This window comes from Drosophila rhopaloa, unplaced genomic scaffold (assembly GCF_018152115.1).
Source record: "Drosophila rhopaloa isolate 14029-0021.01 unplaced genomic scaffold, ASM1815211v1 contig_3, whole genome shotgun sequence".
NCBI lineage: Eukaryota > Metazoa > Arthropoda > Insecta > Diptera > Drosophilidae > Drosophila > Drosophila rhopaloa.
Genome location: NW_025335123.1, coordinates 6,045,899 through 6,065,646, shown reverse-complemented (window position 1 = coordinate 6,065,646; position 19,748 = coordinate 6,045,899). Strand labels below are relative to the sequence as shown.

The 19,748-nt window shown below is 42.0% G+C and overlaps 1 protein-coding gene across 2 annotated transcripts; it reads right to left on the bottom strand.

Moving 5' to 3' along the window:
* Positions 1-26: 26 nt before the first annotated feature.
* On the bottom strand, positions 27-18,746 carry LOC108042978 (histone-lysine N-methyltransferase 2D). 2 transcript variants are annotated; one of them, XM_017121506.2, is made up of 4 exons: positions 18,307-18,746; positions 1,787-4,457; positions 976-1,106; positions 27-818 (listed from the first exon to the last, which is right to left on the bottom strand). In XM_017121506.2, exons 1-4 carry the CDS (start codon positions 18,307-18,309, stop codon positions 732-734), a joined length of 2,892 nt encoding a protein of 963 aa, XP_016976995.1. In that variant the 5' UTR covers positions 18,310-18,746; the 3' UTR covers positions 27-731. The 2 variants fall into 2 exon arrangements, with proteins under 2 accessions (XP_016976995.1, XP_016976996.1); XM_017121507.1 differs by having other exon boundaries at positions 729-1,109.
* Between the last annotated feature and the right edge of the window lie 1,002 nt (positions 18,747-19,748).

Sequence of the window (19,748 nt, the reverse complement as noted above, 5' to 3'; positions counted from 1 at the left end):
TTTGTAGCATACTTTTTGGGGTATTCGTTTATATGTATTATATTGGGTTCTTTGGTTCTTAATGAACCTATAAAGTTGAATCCGAATACCTAAATACATTTACAACACAAAGTGATTCAATTAATCATACCTGCCATTTTATTTATTAAAAGTCGGATGATATTTTATTTTTATTCAATCATACTTACAAGGTAGAGTAGGTACATTAAAATGACTTCGATTTATTTTATTTTATTTAATCTTTTGTTTGTTCATTTTTGCTATGTTTTGGTTGCACATCGATTATAGCGTTGTCAATCGCCTGACAACCAACTCTTCGGATAGATTGAAATAGATATAATAGATATATTTATACATAGAACTACATACAGCTAGCAAAAGGGAAACCGAGCAAATATCAGAGATTGCTAAAAAAAAAACAAAAAAAGAAGGCGAATGCGAATACGAATACGAATCTTTTTGCGGATATATACTAGGGGTAACTCCACTCCTTTGGTTCTATGTCCTTGGATACTCATCATGGTCCTCTTCTCGTCGTCTCTATAAAGCTACCAAATGCGAAAATACTCTAACTTTGATTCGGGATCGGATCTCTTATCGTAGCACTTCCAAAGACTTGGCTCTAAAATCTAGGTTGCATCCTCGGTTGGCTGAAGGGGCGGCCGGGGGTTGGGGGGAAATATATTACAACAGTTGGGGGTGGGGGGGGGTCTTGACCTTCGCCTTGACCTCTATCTGGGCGAGGGCGACATCGTGGATTTCGCTGTGGGTCGCTGCAGCGCAGCCGCCGTCGGCGCTGCCGTCACTATCGTGTTGACCTGTGGTGTGTGGTGAAATGTGGGTGGTGTGTGGTGGGTGTTTGGTGCATGTGGGCGTGGTTCAGATGCAATGAGGTGTAATGTGGTGCACAATGTGTGTGGTGGAGACAAGAGAGAAGCTCGATTACATGTCTAGACGAGGTGAGTTGCGATTTACTTTGGAATTTCCGTCGATAATCTCCACGGGTTCCGCGGGCACATACGCGGACAGTCCCATCAGTCCAAAAATGTCCGGCGTATAGTTCCTCAGCTGTGACGAACTGGTGGGCGTGGCCGACTTCACTTCACCTGCTAAAAAAAAGGTTAGTAAATGGTAGAAAAGGTGTCCAAAATACAGCTTTGTTTGTCTCAAAAAAATATGTTTTAGAACGAATTTGCAAGGCAGAAAAACTAAAAAACAGTTTCTACATTCATCATCTTCAACAAATTAGATACAGTCAAAGAACCTGGTTTTTATTACTTCACTGCTTTAATCCCACATGGAAATTTTATTTTTTTAAATCCGAAAAAAGGGATCAAGATTAGCAAGTCGGGTTGTAATGGAATGATTTACGGCCAAAAGAAAATAATTAGTTTATACTCAACCTTTAGCATTAAATATTAATATTAAATATTATTTTTCCTATCTCAATTAACAGCCTGTACGCTTTGAAAATAAAAGTATCCCAACCAAATTAATATTTTAATCAGTGTTTATTATAACCCTGAATGACTCAACAGTATGATTTGATGACACTGCTATCTCAAAAGGTTTAGCTATTTGTACCAGATGAAGCGAAAATGATTCAAGATATCGGGAGCTTACTGTTTTGGATCATTGAAACATGGAATCATCGAATCATATGATTCATTTGGTCAACTGGGATACTTTACGAATCATCGAAACACACTGTGACAGATTGATTCGAACACTGTTGATTCATGCTGATGCCTCGTTTAAAGATTACTTAAGTATCTGCTCGTTTTACCTGGAGTGGGTCGCATCCGTGGAAACCGCGGCGCTGGCGTCTGGTACACGGGCCTCGGAGCGGAGGCGGAGGCCTCGTGGCGATCCCGGTGCTCCTGCTCCTGGTGGGGCTCCTGGTGGTACTCCTGGTGGCGGGGCTGTGGCGTGACCACGTACACCTTCTCGTTGGTCTGCGGCAGGATGGCCACCTGGGCCTGTTTCCACAGCTCCTTGGGCGCCGGCGTGCTGCGCACATAGAGCGGAGCCACCACTGCCGTCGTGGTGCTGGGCGATGTGGTGGTGGTGCTGGGGGTGGTGGGTGGTGTGCTGGGCGGTCTACGGGTGGTCATGGCCGGCGTGGATCGCGGCCGCTGCTGGGCATCGTAGTAATCGAAATGCAGGCGATTGTCCTCGATGGGCTGGAAGCCCTTCGCTCCCCGCTCGCCCAGCAGATGCAGTTGCTCCAGGTTGTTGATGGAGGTGGACAGATCCCCGGCATCGGTGGGCGGAGCGGCGCCCAGCTCGAATCCCTCGCCCCGAGTGGTCTTCGACTGGCGCTGAAACAGGTGGCTCACCGAAATCGGCGCCGGCGTGGTCGTGGTGGTGGTGGTCAGGTACTCGGAGGGTATGTGCTTGGACCTTCCCCGAATCGTGGGTGTGCTGGGGCGGTGCGACAGGGAGTTGTACTCCTGCTCCGTCCATCCATCGATGTTCTGCTGCAGCCGTGAGATGTCCACCCCCAATCCCTGACCCGGCAGCCTCTTGGTTTCCCGCTCCCGCTTGAGCAGCTCCCTCAGATTGGTGGCCAGGATCTTGGTGAGGTACTTGGTGGTGCGTCGTGAGTTGGGCGGCAGCGGTGGTGCCGTGACCGTGGCCGTGGCTAGCTTGGATTCCTGCTGCTCGTGCGGCTCCTCCTCCAGGTCGTTGCTATGGTGGTTGTGGTTCTGGTGGAGATTCTGGTGGTGATGGTGGTTCTGGTGGTGGTGCAGCTGCTTCGAGGGTGTCCAGCTCTCGAAGGGACGTGGTCGCTGCTTGGTGGTGTAGGGTATGATCACCTGCTGCGGACTCGGTGGCGCCATGCCCGCGAACTGGCCACTGGCATCGATAGCTCCGTATGTGGAGGTGGGTGTGGGTGGCTGCGTCGGCGTGTACACCTGGCTGAGGCGGAAGCCAAGGTCAGCGGGATCGCGGGTAAAGGGTCGTCCACCGCCTCCACCTCCTGCTACGCCTGTCAAGGGGGCGTGGTTGATGGGCGAGTCCAGCAGACGCTTGGGCGTTTCCCTGCCCCTTCCGATTCCCTGGCGGTAATTCTGTGGATGCTGCACTGCAGCCAGGTGGTTGTTCAGCTCGATAACAGGTGCCGCTGGTGACGGTGGCGGTGCCGGAGTCGTCGTGGTGGGTATCTCCGTGGTGGTGCTGTACACCAGGGTGCTGGTCTCGTCCTGGAACTGCTCTGCATAGTAGAAGGATTGCTCCTGCTCCTGTTCCTGTTCCTGCTGCAATTGCTGTTGCGACGAGGCCGCTGGATAATTATCTGCCGCCGGTGGCTGCGTGGTGATCTCCGCAAAGTGCCCGATCTCCGTGAGCAACTGGGAGGCGGGCAGGTGCTGATGCACCTGACCACTGCTCAGATCCTCCAGCTGATAGCGCACTGTGCTGATGTCCGGCTGTGGCTCCAGCTCGGCAGCCACCTCCTGGCCAGCCGCCAAGCCGCTTGTGGCACCAAGATCGATGGCATGCGACTGCACATAGGTGGCCGGGTACTCCACGGAGGTCACAAAGTCCGTCACCTGGTGGCTCTGCACGATCTCGAAGCTGGAGGTGCTACCTGGTGGGGCAGGAGTTGGCTGGGGCAGGGGCAGTGGCAGGGATACCGGAACAGGTCGCACCTCCGACTGGGCCACCACGTTCTCCTTGAGAGGAGGCGGTGATTGCACCGGTCGGAAGGGCTGGGCATTGTATAGTGGCGGCAGTGGCACCGCCAAGGGCAGGAAGATAGTCTGTCCGGAGCCGGGACGGAATTGCACCGCCCGCTGACGTTGCTGTGATGCCTGGGCCAGCGGCTGTTGCAGCTGCCATGTTGCATGTTGCTGCGGGACGTGCTGCAGTTGCTGTTGCTGTGGCAGATGCTGTTGCTGCTGTGGCAGATGCTGTTGCTGCTGTGGCAGATGCTGTTGCTGTTGCTGCTGTGGCAGATGCTGCTGCTGTTGCTGCTGCGGGAGATGCTGCAGTTTCTGCTGCTGCACTTGCAAATGCTGCTGCGGAAGCTGTTGCTGCTGCGGACTTAGCTGGCCCACCATGGGCACCCAGGGATACTTGTTGCACAGGCTGCAGGGCTTGCCACCCGCATCGAATCCGGCCACCGGCTTGGGATACGCATAGCTCAGGGAGTTGGTGGCACTCAGCTGCTGATCCTTGGGCGATCCTTGAGCGCCGCCCAGGCCAAACCATCTGGCCACGCGGGTCATGAAGCCGGCGGCTTCCGGAACGGTAGCTGGAGCGGAGGACGGCGGCACCGCCGGGGATCCCGCGCCCGCGTGCGATAGTCTCTGTGGGATGGGCAGTGGTGGCGGCACCAGATGATCCGCCGGCTGAGCGGGCAACACCGATCTTCCAGTCCGGTCCAGGGATTGCGCCGTGGATGCGGCCAGCCAAGTTGCCAAGACCAGGGTGACCAGTCCCAAATGGAGAGCCTGTAAAGACAGGAGAGAAGGAGAGATGGGTTAGTCCAATTAGCTGCCAAATTTCACTTTCCATCCCATAAATCCCGGCCAGACGCCGACGCTTTTAATTTATAGAGAGCAGGCGATCCGGTTGCGGACAAAGATGAAAGATGTGCCACCAGACCAGACCGCCAATCCGGTTCAGTCGTCGCGGACTTGCAGTTGACATTTGGCAAATCAAGAAATGCCAGGGAATAAAAAAAGCAATTAAACGACAAGGTCGAGCGAAAAACTTTTTAATATCGCGGGTTTTTAGGACACTTACACTTTTCCAAAATAAAAACTTAAATGTATACGCACAAAAAGCAAAAAGACCTACCTCTTAGAAAGATGCGCCTAGCCAAATTATTTTATGAAAAATTATTATTATCCTAGTAATTTTACTAGCTTACAACATTCTATGACACAACTGTTTTTAGCCAACTTACTATTTCCTTAAGTTAATTGTCCTAGTTAAACATAATTTTAAAATTACTTGTACAATTTTGTAGTCAAAGTCTAACAAAAATCTAATTTAATTTCTAGCCATGGAAAAGTTACTCACAAGCTTAGCAGAAAGGTGACCCTATGGCATTCTTATAACCTTTGAAAAAGAACTCTACGACAATAACAAACAAATATCAGATTTTTAGACGACGATAATGGCATTTTAATTGTAAAGACTTCCACGAGCTGATTTTGGCAGCACAAACAAGCTGACTAATCTTTGAAATATGTATGTGGTGAGATAAAGAACCAATTATCAGGTGGGGAGCTCCTTTATTGTTTATTATCATCCATAAACAAAAAGTAAAGGCAAAATATTAAGCATTTCTTATAACCGTAACTAGTTTTTTTATTTATTAATAAGTGAAAGAATATTCTCAAGCATTCTTATCTGCATTAACGACAAAATCCCGGAGTAGGGAATGATCTATAGTGGCTATAAATATTTCAGATGGCAGAGAAATGTTTTACGGGCACATTTCACTCAACAGTTGGGGTTGAGAATTGGCACGAACGCCACATGGAAGCCACTTTCTCCAGGTGAGCCGGGCTGTTTGGGTTGGTCGAGTGGGGCTGGGTCGGTGGTCACTTGTCCAAATTGATAATTAGCCAAGGTAAGTGGCTACTGGCCATCATCCCTACCTCCTCCTCCTCCTCCTCCTTCTTCTCTTATACTTCCTTCCACACACTCGACCGCAAGAAAACAAAACAAAGTAAATCTCGGCTGATGACTTCCTCCCCACTCATGTGCATCTCTAAACGACAATTTGCCATTATTTATGGCCATAATTTTGCTTGAATTATTACCAGCTGGGTGCACTGCATCCGATTCGATGCGATCCGATTGATGGTCATTGCACAGCCACCCCCTCACAAGGTCGGCCTAAGTTCAACGGAAATTGTGGGAACCGTTTGTAAGTGTGGGAATTGGGATAGGCATCTGTAGAATTTACTTATTCATTTAAAATACATATGAATTTTAGCACATTTGAACTTAAATGCTTTAAATAAATTATAAATGTATTTTTGTGTTTGTTTTTTTCATTTTGTACCAGATTGGTTGATTTTTGAATTTTAAATAAAATATTTTTGTTTGAAAAATCCGGACGGGGGCTTTCGTCAAAAACACTATTTTGTAATCGTGTTTTTGTTATTACTTGGCCAAAATTTGCCGTAAGGATAAAAGACGAACTGTTTATGCAGTAAATAACCTAATCTAACAATCCTTATCCTTATGTGACAACAATTTTTGTTCCTTTTTATATCCTTGCAGAGGGTATTATAATTTTGGTCAAAAGTGTGCAACGCAGTGAAGGAGACATCTCCGACCCTATAAAGTATATATATTCTTGATCAGGATCCCCTCCTGAGTTGATATAAGCATGTCCATCTGTCTGTCCGTCTGTCTGTTTCTACGCGAACTAGTCTCTCAGTTTTAAAGATATCGAATTGAAACTTTGCACACACCCTTCTTTCCTTTGCACGCAGTATATAAGTCGGAACGGCCGGGATCGGACGACTATATCCCATAGCTGCCATATAACTGATTGATCGGAAATGCCATAACTTTGGTGTTTGTAAAGTTAGGAAGTTGAGATTTTCTATGGGTTTTATATTTGCCCAATCAATCCGACCTACCAAATTGCATAAGGATCGGCCGACTATATCCTATAGCCGCCATATAACTGATTGATCGGAAATGCCATAACTTTGGTGTTTGTTAAGTTAGGAAGTTGTGATTTTCTAGGGGTTTTATTTTTAGCCAATCAATCCGACCTACCAAATTTCATAAGGATCGGAGGACTATATCCTATAGCCGCCATATAACTGATTAATCGGAAATGCCGTAACTTTGGTGTTTTTAAAGATAGGAAGTTGGGATTTTTTATGAGTATTAAGAATGCATCATATGAATAATTTTGGAGAATATAATTTACAGAGTATTCTGCAAGGGTATATCAACTTCGGCTCCGCCCGAAGTTAGCTTTCCTTTCTTGTTTTTTATGTTTTTTTGTGAAAAAGTGTCAAAAATAAAAATGTTCAAGACTAATGCCAATCGATTTGGAATTTAATTACGAGCTTAGCGAGGTATGACATTCCACTATTGCACCAAAATACGGATATTTTCCGTCAAATAATCACAAGTTTTTTTTGTAAAATTTCAAAAAAATCGAGAAGAGGTTTTCTCCCAGCTATTTTTCCCCTCTTGACCCAAAGCCAAGCAACCCCTAGCCCATATTATTGCCCAGTACCCAATTTCCCCATTTCCCAGTCTCCCAGTGAGCCGGCAACTAATTATGTGAAAATTAGCTCTCATTAATGTAGAGTTATCAATAAGCAGCCAAAAACGGAGACAGAAAAGAGAGCCAACAATGGGCGTTTACTTTCCCATAATTATTATTATTTTATGTGTTTATTCAGCTCGTCTCTTATTTGGGATACTTCCACGTAAAGCCGAAGCTCGCGCAGAAGCAGAAGCTGCGACCCAACGTAATTCAATTAAGCCCGCATCAAAACAAAGCCAGATCCGCGGGGGCCACTAATGCCACTGCCACACCACCACCACCGAAACCACCTCCACCACCTCAACCACCTCCACCACCAATGTCACTCAATCCCAATCCCACTCCGCTGGAATCCACCTCGTCCACATGGCGATGTCGCTGGGCTGGCAATAAATCGAGGTCGCCGCAATTTGAAAAGAAAGTGAAATTCTGCAACTGTTGGCAAACAACCGAGCAGCTGACGGATGGAGGAGTCGGGTCCTACACTCAGAAAATCAAAGATGGCTATTTAATATATTGTAAGTATGTTGAAACCAATTAAGAATCAGTAACTTTGAAAAAATCCATATAAAATTATAAGCCTAGAACATTTCTCTTTACTAGCCATAATTTATAAACAATTTATTGTTTTCAAACTTATGAGTAAAGGTAAAAGGATTTGTTTAACCACTATATTTTTAAATAAAAAGAACTTTAGTGGCTTAACATTTCAAATACAGCTCTATAAGGAAACTAATCAAACACTGTGTTATTTTAATATAATCAAAGACCCTTTGTAAAGTCCCATTTATTACTTCAATCTCTTTAACCACCGAAAATTATAAAAACAGTATCTAACATAAAAAGGTTTATAATTATAATATAGCTAAGATCCTCTGACCATAAATATTATACTATTATTGATCTGTCATCCAAGCACTACAAGTTGAACTTATTAGTTAATCAAACAAATGAGAAGAAAAAACTAATAAATACAATTTTAAATTATGTATACATTCTCATAAGAATGCAATATATAAGTTAGTTATTTTGGGAAGGAACCATTAAATAAAGCATATGCCTTAAAAACAATGTATATCTTACAAATATTGTAATTGTTTTTAAATGATTATGAAGTCTGATCCAATACCGAACTTAATAGATGAAGAAATATATGGTTTTTCAGAGAATATACATCTGTGTTTTGGGCATATAAAATGTTTGGTTCTTCTGCAAGTTGTCTTTTCGCCAAGTGAAGTCCCAGTCAGAGTCAGAGTCAGAGTCAGAGTCTGGGTCTGGATCTGGTCTGGCTGGCAGTCTCGGAACTCTGGGAACCCGTGGCGACAGAGCCCAAAACTCGTTTCGTGTCGATAATAAAAGCAACTCCCGCCGGAGAGGATCTTTGCTGCCACATGCAACCTTGGCTTTGCACTTGAAAATGGCAAACAACCAATGGGCCCAGCGACATAGGGCTTGCCAAATAGGAGGGGTGGCAGGGGGGAGGGGGCAGGGGGATGGATCTGCACGCGATCCAACAATGTGCTTGGGAATCTTTTTGGGGGCAAATAACCAAACCGCAATTGTTGGCTCGTCATCACATATGAGAGACCGACCGACCGACCGAACGAACGACCTACCGCTTTTCAGCTTCATCTTCGCTCCTCTGCGGCTGTGCAGAAAAGTGAAATTGTCGATAAAACTCGGGAAACTTGCGAAAGGGGGGGGATTAAAATAAAAGAAAAACTCAACAACAACTACAACAACAAAAAACTGTCACAGCACAGAGGCACTAGGTTTTCCAAACAGCAGCAACAACTGCAGAGTGAGTGCTTGCAGCAATATTTCACTTCTGCCCAACAAAAGCCAAAGAAATTAATTATAAAAATGTACTCATATCGCATGCGCCGTTGCAAATATTGCTGCAAAAAGGAAAAGAAAACAGTCAGAAAAAACAAAACAAAGTAATGACAACAACAAATGCCTTTTTATGGGCCGCAAGTCGTCAACCGCCAGCGGACGTGGCGTTGCAAATGCAGATGGATTTGGATACGGCGATGGAGATGGCAGCTATGCCCCCAGAAATGACCCCCATGAAAAGATGCATTCAAATTTATTGGCTCTCCAAGCCACAGCTTGGCAATGGATATGCTCATCCTGGGGAAAACCAGGAAAGGAATGCTTCAAAAGTGTTAATAAATCAGTGAGATTATCTAAATTATACACAATTGCATTGAAAATATTTTTGATCATTTCAAGTATGACACAAATAAATGTTAGTGTGTTTTGAAAATTAGCAAATTAAATTTAAAGAATTAAGGGCTATCAAAATGTATGATCCTATTTTATTAAACCAAGTTTGTATTTTCTAAGGATGGGTTTTTGTGACCCCGAAAAAGACATGTCCCGTGTATGTTTTATCCTATATAAGGTACACTTTTTAATATTGTCGTAATTTGGTAAAGACCGGCTACAATAGGTTTTTGATTGATATTTTATTATTATTTCCGCTCACAAAATAATTATTATTACTTTCTGAAAAATGTAATAAAAATCGAAAACAATATTTAGTACTGAACTAAAAGAAAACGCAAATCAAAAACGGTCCCTCATACATATATACAAATACACATTAATAGTTTTGTAACCACTGTTGTACATTAACGGTGAGCACATTCTTTGTGACTTTTTCTGATGTCTTGACATAAAGTGGTGGTGGCACTTGACACCATTTAACTGTCATGTGCAACATCCCTTGCGACAGATCCTAATGCAGTGATTGCATTACAAGTGCAATTCTATTGTTTACCCAATCTTATCAAGATCGTGACACCTAAGCCCCCCCTATCGATCCATGTATCTGGTCCATTAACTGGCGCCCAACGTGGGGCTATCACTTTCGCTTCGTTTTCTTGATCTTTGCTTTTCCAGGCAATGGAAAAACGTTTTCCGTATTTACGATGGCCCAGTCATCATCATCATCATCATCATCTTCGTATGGGTCTTGGTGGCGGAAACGTCTGTTGTGGCTTGTGTTGCTTGGACCAGGGACAGGTGTGGACAGATCTCAGCCCCTTCTTGGTGACAACTTTTTCCAAATGAGTTGGCACAAAATGCAATGCAAATGTGGGACAAACATGACGACAGTCAATAATTAATTTCACCAATATTTATTATCGGCCGCAGACTGTCTTCCACTGTCGGCCACTTACAGTTCAAATTATAATTACGAATTCTTTCGAAGTGACTTTTATCGATGAATGGACTTATCTCGCTGCCTGTCAGCATTTTCATGGTCCGACAGGTGTCTGTCGAATATTATACGAATGCTTTTAAATGGTTATATATACCAAATTGCCTGATTAGTTTTTGTTGACGCTGGGCAGGAAATTGATATGGATGCGGTAGTGCACGAATTATTTATATTCGTAGCTATTTATTAAAAACAGTAAAAGACCATTAAGTCAATACAAGCTTCACATATTTATTTTTGTCTGGGATAACAACATAATATTAATGTTCAGTTTTCTTTTTAATTTGCCAGTATCACGCTGCATTATCTTATATTATTTAAAGGTAAATGATAACCATTCGAGTGTTTATGTATGGTTGGATATCCGTTTAGAAAGCTTAAGTGTTATTATTTTTCATAGATTTTAACCCTCTAATTTGGCTACTGGTTGACGATAGATGGGTAAAAACCAAAGAGGCCAAATAATCTGTATTCAGTGCAATTTATGTAAAGTGTGAAATTTAAGCCTATAAATTACGTTGCCTAATTACAAATTGCAACCACTCATTAGTGCAGCGAATAAGTATGATGGCTCCATCTCGTGTGACATCAAAATTGCACACGAAGATTTGTTGCCGAAAAATGAATCTCACCTCGACCGGACAAGTGGACAAGTGGGGAAGTGGCCATTGGCCTTGTCACGACCCCAGATTCACTCGAATGTGGATAATTCATGGAGCTGGCTAATTTGATTAGTTGCGCCTGCCACGCTCAACTGGGATTGCGGATCCAGTTGGACTCTGGGCACTGAGATGTGGATGTGGATGTGGAAGTATACACCACATCTGGAGACCAAGAAATGCCAAAGACATTTGCGAAATGTCTGTCATGGCTGGTGCCTATATAATTGTGCGATGAGCAATGCGCAACTGCGGTGATGATGATGTATTTTCGTATTCGAGTACTCGACGCAATGCGGAATCGCCAGCAATTGTGACAGCACGCGAGCAATTAACAAGTTTCCACCCAGCATTTGTCGCATAACCCGATGGCTCCACATTCGCTATTCGTCATTATAAACAAATTAGTGCATTGCCCGATCTGACGATCGATTGGAGTGCAACGAGGCGATGTAACCGACTTTGCATAATAGCTATCCATCTATCCATCCATCTAGCCAATCCAATCCAATCCAAGTCCCAATCCCGATCCCGAGTCCCGGAAGACCGCAGTCGATTATTGTGGTGTTATGCTCGTCTGACGGGATCAATTACCAAATTACCACCACTTTCTGACTTTCTGCTCCCTGGCTTACGCACATTGTCCCACGGCTATAATGTAGTTGCATATGTGCGCAAAAAACAAGGAAGGATGAAAGTGAAATCAGGCAGGGGGGGCGAAAGTTTTGGGGGTTAAGCCCCCCCCCCCCCACAAACTCAAATCAAATCCTGGATACCTCACTTGACTAGGATGGGGAGTCATCAATTTGCTGCTTTTGTCTTATTCAAAAATATCATTATCATAATCTAAGTACAAAATACTCTTTAAATTCTAATTACGAGTAAAATATATACAACATCTTCTAGTAAAACTACTTTTGTAAACCACCTATTCAAATAAACCTTATACTCTTTTTAAGTGTGTACATATTATACATTTATATATTAATACAGATATGCTCTGATTAAGTGTAAAAGAATGCAATTGTAATTCCCTGTCAAAACCAAACACTGTCAACCCAAAAGAAGTCCGAAAGATGAAAGACAGATGACAAATTACTCATAAATTATCGAATCCAATCTTAAATCATGTAGTAAAGCACAGGAAAAAGATATAGACGGAGGTAAGAAAAAACCATAATTGGACAAAGTGGCTTGCAATAGGAGTTGGCAGTGATATAGGTAGGTGGGTAGTTAGCTATGTACTCCCTTTTCGATCCTACATATTAGGTTTCAGTACAAAGCGCCATGTAAAAGTGGAGTAAAAAGCAATGGGGACCCGGCATAATACTAACAATAATAATAACAACAATAATGATTCCCAAGATTGCTAGCATAATCGGCGCATTGTGGACTTTATAGCTGCCTCTTTCCATTGTCGTTCCACTCACCCACAGGGCTAACTCAGGGATCCCCCGGAATCACCACCAACCCCCCCTTACACCCCTCATATATGCGACTATATCTATATCTCCGCCGATTCGGTGTGACCGTTTGAAACAATAAGAAAAGCGAGCGAACGAAGGAGAAGCAGAGAGAAAAACTTGAAAGAGATGCTCGGGAAAAAAGTGAAAATTTGTCCGCGTCCAAAAATTATGCGCTTTTCACACGCGCTCTGAGTTTTAGGAGGACTGGGGGGCGGGGGGTACGTTAGGAGGAGGCGGGGGGCGTGCTGCTTCACTCTCAACACTTGCGTGTAATTGTCGTGTGACAACGTGAGCTTGACTCCGCCGCATGGAAACCTTTTTTCCCCAAAGAACCGGTCGGTCTGCCTCCCTCCCCTCACCCATCCACTTTGTGACTTGTGGACCGCCCGCTCGACCGGCTCGGCGTTTGCTTTACTTTTTTGCACGGATCAGGAGTGGGGAGGGGGAGGAGGAGGTGGGGAGATGGCCGGTATTCCAGCGACCTGCCTTGTGGGTTAGCCGGCAATTGTGCCACAGTGGAGCATGTATAAATGGCACCTAAGTGAACCCAAGTTATCCCAAATTAAAAAAAAAAAACAAAAGAAGGTATAATCCACCAGAATCTACAAAAGCTCATAAATTACCTCAGTGTTTAAGTTCTAAACAGCTAAGTTACCATCTAAGTTTTAGTATTTAGGGGATGGATTAAAAAGAACTACAACTTGAAAAATGGATAGTATAGCTATGTATGTGTTATAAATATTTTGCACTAAAAAATAGCGAATGTGGGTTTCAAGTTAATAGACACGTATGTCCTAAAAATACCAAAAACAAAAAAACCAAAGGTTATGTGATAATAATTCATTTCAAGAACCCCATCCATAAAAAAATCTTTTTTAACTTTAAGCAATCAACAACGAAAAGAACTGGTTTAAAAACTTTTCGGGAAAAACCTTTAAGCCTATCCAATCCTGCCTCATTTATTCCCCACAATTATTACACAAAAAAAATGAAAATATTGTTTTCTGTTTTCTCATTTTACTTTTCCCTAGAACTCTAACCACTGTGCAACGCCGACGCTGAACTTGGCAGTTGAAAATCCCAAATAAGAAAGAAGTCGGCTTAAATAAAAAACTAGCTCGAACGAAAACAAAAGTAAAAGTGGTTGTTGTTGCCGCTGCTCTCATTGTTGTCTTAGACTTGAAGTTCACTTTTGTTTCTAGGCATTTTCCTTTGTTTTTCAACTGCGTGTTGAGCGAGTTTTCTTTGCTCTTTATTTTCTTTTTTTCGGGAGGGGCTCGGGGGTTAGTCATAAAAAGTCGAGCACCTGTCCCCCACCACCTGTTTTTTTTTTCTATATTTTTTTTTTCGGTTCATGCGGTAATTAAGATCGTTCGCTGGCCTAAGTGACGCCAATTAAGTTACGTTGGTCAGCCGGAGAAGAAGAGAAATAAAGAGGTCGTCTTTGACTTTTAGCTGCGTCCCTTTATTTATTTATTATTTTACGTGCAGTTTCCCACTGGTCGCTTTTCTCGTTTCGTTATGCAAGTTCTGCAAATGGTGCTCGGGGAAATCTAGACGTACCACCGCTGTGGGAAAGAAAAGCCCATCTTCTACTGCCGCCGAAAACTGGCGGCTTGCAATTATGAAAGTCGGAGGCTGGGACCGTGTCACATAAATAATCTGACACTCTTCGTGGGCTGTTAAAATTGAAGTGAAATTGCAACTGATTATTTCAAACTATAGTCATTTTGGTTTTGCCTACAGATTTTTCCCTGCCCCACAAAGCAGAGAGATAAAATTTTAATTATAATTAAGTGTGGCCACAAAAGCGATGGTCGAGACAGATATTATATTATTTTGTTCGGCTCGTTAATTGCCAGCCATTGCCTTAATTGGCCCACTGTGCCGCGCATGTAACACACGGCGTATGCGTAATCTGCTAATCATATATATCGCACACATATATTTCTCATAAATCGCATAACTGCTCTCGTTTTGTCGATCTATTATATAACTAAGCGGGCGGCCTGAGATCGGAAAACCGTCTTTGGGAAATGTACATTTCTGATTAATTTTCGATTTGCATAAAAAGGTTTCAATTTCTTCTTTGTCTTTTTGTCTATCCAAACGGAAGCCCAGAAATGTACTTTCGCACATTTAAACGGAAGCAAGTGAGTTGGCAATATGCTAAGCTGATTGGGCGGAAAAAGAAAGCCAAATGGTTGAAATTATATCCCAAATTTACCATATATTTTAATATTTAAATTAATAAAAAACAAGAGAGAACGCTATAGTCGGGTGCCCCGACTATCAGATACCCGTTACTCAGCTAAAGGGAGTGCGAGGGAGATGGAGATAGAAACTTTGATCACGCATAACTTTTTAACGAATGGTCCGATTTGAAAAATTTCTTCTACATTTCGATAGGTATTAATAAACACAATAAAACTGCATTTTTACTTTTCCGAAATATTTAAAATTTTAAAATCGTATATAAGCGATTGTGGGCGTTAAAGGGGGCGTGGCACCATTTTGAAACAAACTTGCGCTGCGTAGGAACTTCTAAAATCTACATGCAAAATGCCAATCTTCTAGCTTTTATAGTTTCCGAGATCTCAGCGTTCATACGGACAGACAGACAGACAGACAGACGGACAGACAGACGGACAGACGGACAGACGGACAGACGGACAGACGGACATGGCTAAATCGACTCGGCTAGTGATCCTGATCAGGAATATATATACTTTATAGGGTCGGAAACGCTTCCTTCTAGCTGTTACATACTTTTGCACGAATACAATATACCCTTTTACTCTACGAGTAACGGGTATAATAAGTGTGCCAAATTCAGAAATTAAAATAAAATCGGATATAAATCGAAACTAAGAGCTGTTAGCTTATGTATTTTACCTAATTTTAACAAAATTAACTGGAAACATAAATTTATATTTTGTGTGCTTACCAAATGACTTTAGTGTTGAAATCTACAATCTTAAATTTGCGTCGAAGCTATGCGATGACTGAATGTGTATAATTAGATTTTAATATTACATTTGATATTTTAATATTACATTTTTTCATAGAATCTAAATTTTAGATAAATTAAAATGTCTGAATAATACCATATAGCATTATTTTGTGTTTTATTTTTAAGACTGAATTTTGATATTTACTGTTTTTAACAACATTTTTAAAATAATATTAAGGAGAACGAGAAATTCGAAGCTGTTACAAATCAGAGAAACTAGAAAATGGGTCTTCACTAATTTCGGCTTTCAGTTTCCGAATTAAAAGTCAAAACTGCAGTCAACATCTTCCGTGTTGCACTGTGTAAATAATTGAAATGTAATATACAACACTTAACACGACAGCCGATAAATTAGAGGGCTGGATAGTGCAAATTGAAGCGTTTTTCGATCGCGTTTTATTGGGCTTCCTCCGGGTCTGAAATGCACTTGCCGTGAATTCGGCAATTATGTGAATTAGTGCCTCCTCTTTCACGCCCCGATGGCTAGTTTTATTTTTATTTTCTACTTAAAGCGTTGACAGTTGGCTTCGGTGAATTGAGGTGCCATTATCACCATCATCATCATCGTCATAGGAGGCGATTATGCAATGGCGGGAAACGCATTAACCAGTCATTGACACCTTAACCCTTCGGTGGTCCAGTGGTAACCACATCAGCATGCCTGGCTGCTTATTGGTTTTTACGATGCATGGCAAAAAACATAAAAATAACTATATAAATAGGGACAAAAAAAAGGGATGTAAGGAATAAAGAGTGTGCCGCCTCATAAAATGCAATTCAACAATTACACAATGGGAATTGCCACGGCCGTTTGGTATGTACAATGTACGATACACAATGATATATTTAACTGGGCAGTGGTCATTGGGTGGGTGGCTAAAGACAATACCATTTCTGCACAACATTTTGGGGGCTGTTACAATTACGTGGCCTGAACACACTATATATATGCGATATAATACCCATATTCGTCTATATTGGTCATGCATCTCGCGTGGTTACCCCCCTCCGAAAAAATATACAAAAAATAACAAATAAATGGGGGGAAAGACAAAAGCGAAACACACACTCTCTTTCGATTTTCGATTTCAATTACAATGCGAACACCACAATTACAATTGAAATGCACTCGGCGCACCTGTTACGCGTGTTACCTCAACTTACCGAACTGAGCCACCCAATTGGCCGTGTGTAATACCCGTAAACTTAGGCATCATATATTTTCTGGCTCTTGCGCAATCGATCTTCCCCAGCGATTTGGCCGTGATCGGCATGCCGGAGTTTCAGTTCCCATTTCCATTCCGAATCCCATTCCCATTCCCATTCCCAATCCCGTGCTCACAGATCCATCAGAGATCACCGGACGATAAGGTGCGTAATGATCCGGGGCCATGGGAAAGGGCACCGATTGAATGAATCAGTACTTTATCATTATTATTACTTTTATTGGAGCACCGGCATCACGATCGCTGTGCCATCAATTTGGCAACCCAATGATCTGGCCAAAGATCAAAGCGAGCAGATTGATTAATTGGACAGTTTGTTGCGATCAGTAAACAATTTGCAGCCTTTGCTGGGCAAGATCATAATGGATAAATCATCATGGCATTATAAGGCTATTTGGTATTGGGGCATTGTGAATATTGACTTTTAAGTTGTTCCCCAGTATTTGCTAGAGATTTGTTTTGGTCTGCCAAACATTTATTTATTATAAAATATTTTATTTAAGTTATGTTATTCTAAACACTATATATTTGATATACAAAAAACTTGAGTTTTAGAGTTCATTGAGTTGTAGAGTGTGCAAAAAACTAAATGTTGAATCTTCTATTGCTAATTTGTCATCATCGTGATAATTCAATTTTTGAAATATAATAATTAAATTCTATTTTATTTTTGTTGATCGATTATTGTCTTTAAACAAAACAAAAAAATACTCAACGTAGGTTTTAAATTAAAAAAAAATACCACGAATACGATTAACTAAATATTGTAACAAAAGTTGTCATTTAAATTTTAGTAAATTAGCAAAATTATTTTTATCGTGCCTCGTATTTATATTATATATATTTGACAAAAGTAATCGTACCTAAATAAAAAAAACAAAACGTCTTTTAATTGCTTTATTGAATTAGGTTCCTTATGATTTAAAATGGTATGTGAAAAACTTGGTAGAACCGTCAGGTGAGGCATATCTTATAAAAATTGCTAGAATTTTCGACCGTTGTTTTTATCGACAAGTTTCTACTATGCTAGTTAAATCAATGCGCTTAAAACAATGGAGGTTCTTTGTGATCTAATTTAATAGCAAAGCCAGATCCCATAAATAAACAAATAAACACCGAAAGCATTATAGATATTCCCAGAAATGTCTGGGTGCCATCTGGGCTGATTTCCCTTTCCATTGTCTTCTTTCACCCATCGAAAGTGTGATAACGAGGCATACGATATGCATATAGCCCGAATATAGCACAATCTTAATCCACAAAGTGGTCGTAAAAATTCGAAGAGTCACCGCCCCAGGGAGCGAGAATCGCTCTGGTTCCCTCGTTTAAAACCTGACCTACGAGACCCCTTCTGCGCTCGTAAACCCGATTCTCGATGGTTCCGTGTGAAGAGTTCTTGGTAATTCGGCTTTGGCTCACTTGGCATTTTACTTTTCTTCTCCATCTGGTACTCACCATTTCTGAATAACTAATTCTCGGTAATATTCTCAGGTGCTAGCACCCTCCGCGCTGAAAGGTTGATCCTCGGCCGAATGATTGATCTGGATATTCCGGCGAGTAGGTACCTTAAACCCGCCGGCTACCTGCAATTCCTGTAAGTATCTTTTAACTGATCACACTCGTCACTCGAACAAAAACGAAACAAAAAAATTTGATTGTGATTTTGGCAACTTTTTGGGCACTAAATTTCACTTTTATTGCAATCACCGAAAGAAGGCAGGGATGCTGTACACCGAATATATATATGTCGTATACAATATCTCCGACTGGATATCGCGTCCCAAACGCCGACGAACAACAACGATCGCTGAGCAACTGAGTATCGGAGTATCTCAGCAACTGAGTATCTTAGTATCTGAGTGGAGTATCTGAATCTGTGACTGCACATGCGCGCAGGCGCCCACGAACTGAGCGCTGGCCGTGGAAAATGCGGCAGGTAAGGCGGTCGATCATCGGGAGAGAGTTGTACCGCTGGAGAAACAGAGACAAAGAGAAGCAGAGAGAGAGAAAGAGAGAAATTGCCACGATCGTGACGCGTTCGCTACGTGAGCGGCATCCGCTCGAAGGCAACATGCAAAATGTTGCAAATATCTGTGACAACGACTATAGATCGGGCACAAGGGTCATCTTCATCCGAGGAATCTAATGGAATGGAAGACAACTTGCGCCTGGGGCACGAACCCGCAAGGCTTCCTTGCAACACCGCCAATTAAACTTTTGGCAAATACTTTGGGGGGCTACCAAAAAATATGTATATTAAAAGTATGCTAACACTATTATATAAACATCTTAATATAACTATTTATTATGTAACCTCAGAAGTTCAAAAAATCACATTTCAATTTGGGTGATTCCTCAGGTAAAGGACATAACCCAAAGATGATAATCCATGTTTAATATCATATTACTATTTGTAAAAGATCATCAGAAATACGGCTTTCTTTCCACAGCGTCAGTCATAGTTTTGGTTGTTGGGATAGTTAGTCAACTTAATTTGATAACCCTTAATTATGAAGATATTTATTGTTGATACCTTCAACCGCAAAAAAAAAAATTAACTATTTGTAAGCAAACTCTTTAGGATCCTTAAAATCGTCAGAAATATCACACCTTCCTTACCACACTGGCAAAATAATTTTTGGAATTATCAAATTTATAAGAATTGATATATGAATATCTTGTAACTTTTCATTATTGCTTAATGTAAATAAATAAATAAAGTATAGTTCGAGGTTTCACCTCGCGACTTTGAGTTACAAAAAATGAGTTTATGAATGGGCTTATTTACTGACCCTTTTGGCAAACAATTAGATAGGGCAAACCTTAGGTCTAGTCTATTAAATTAAATTTTCAAGTACTTGTGTTACAAAAGTCATGGTGCAAGGCCTTTCTTAAGT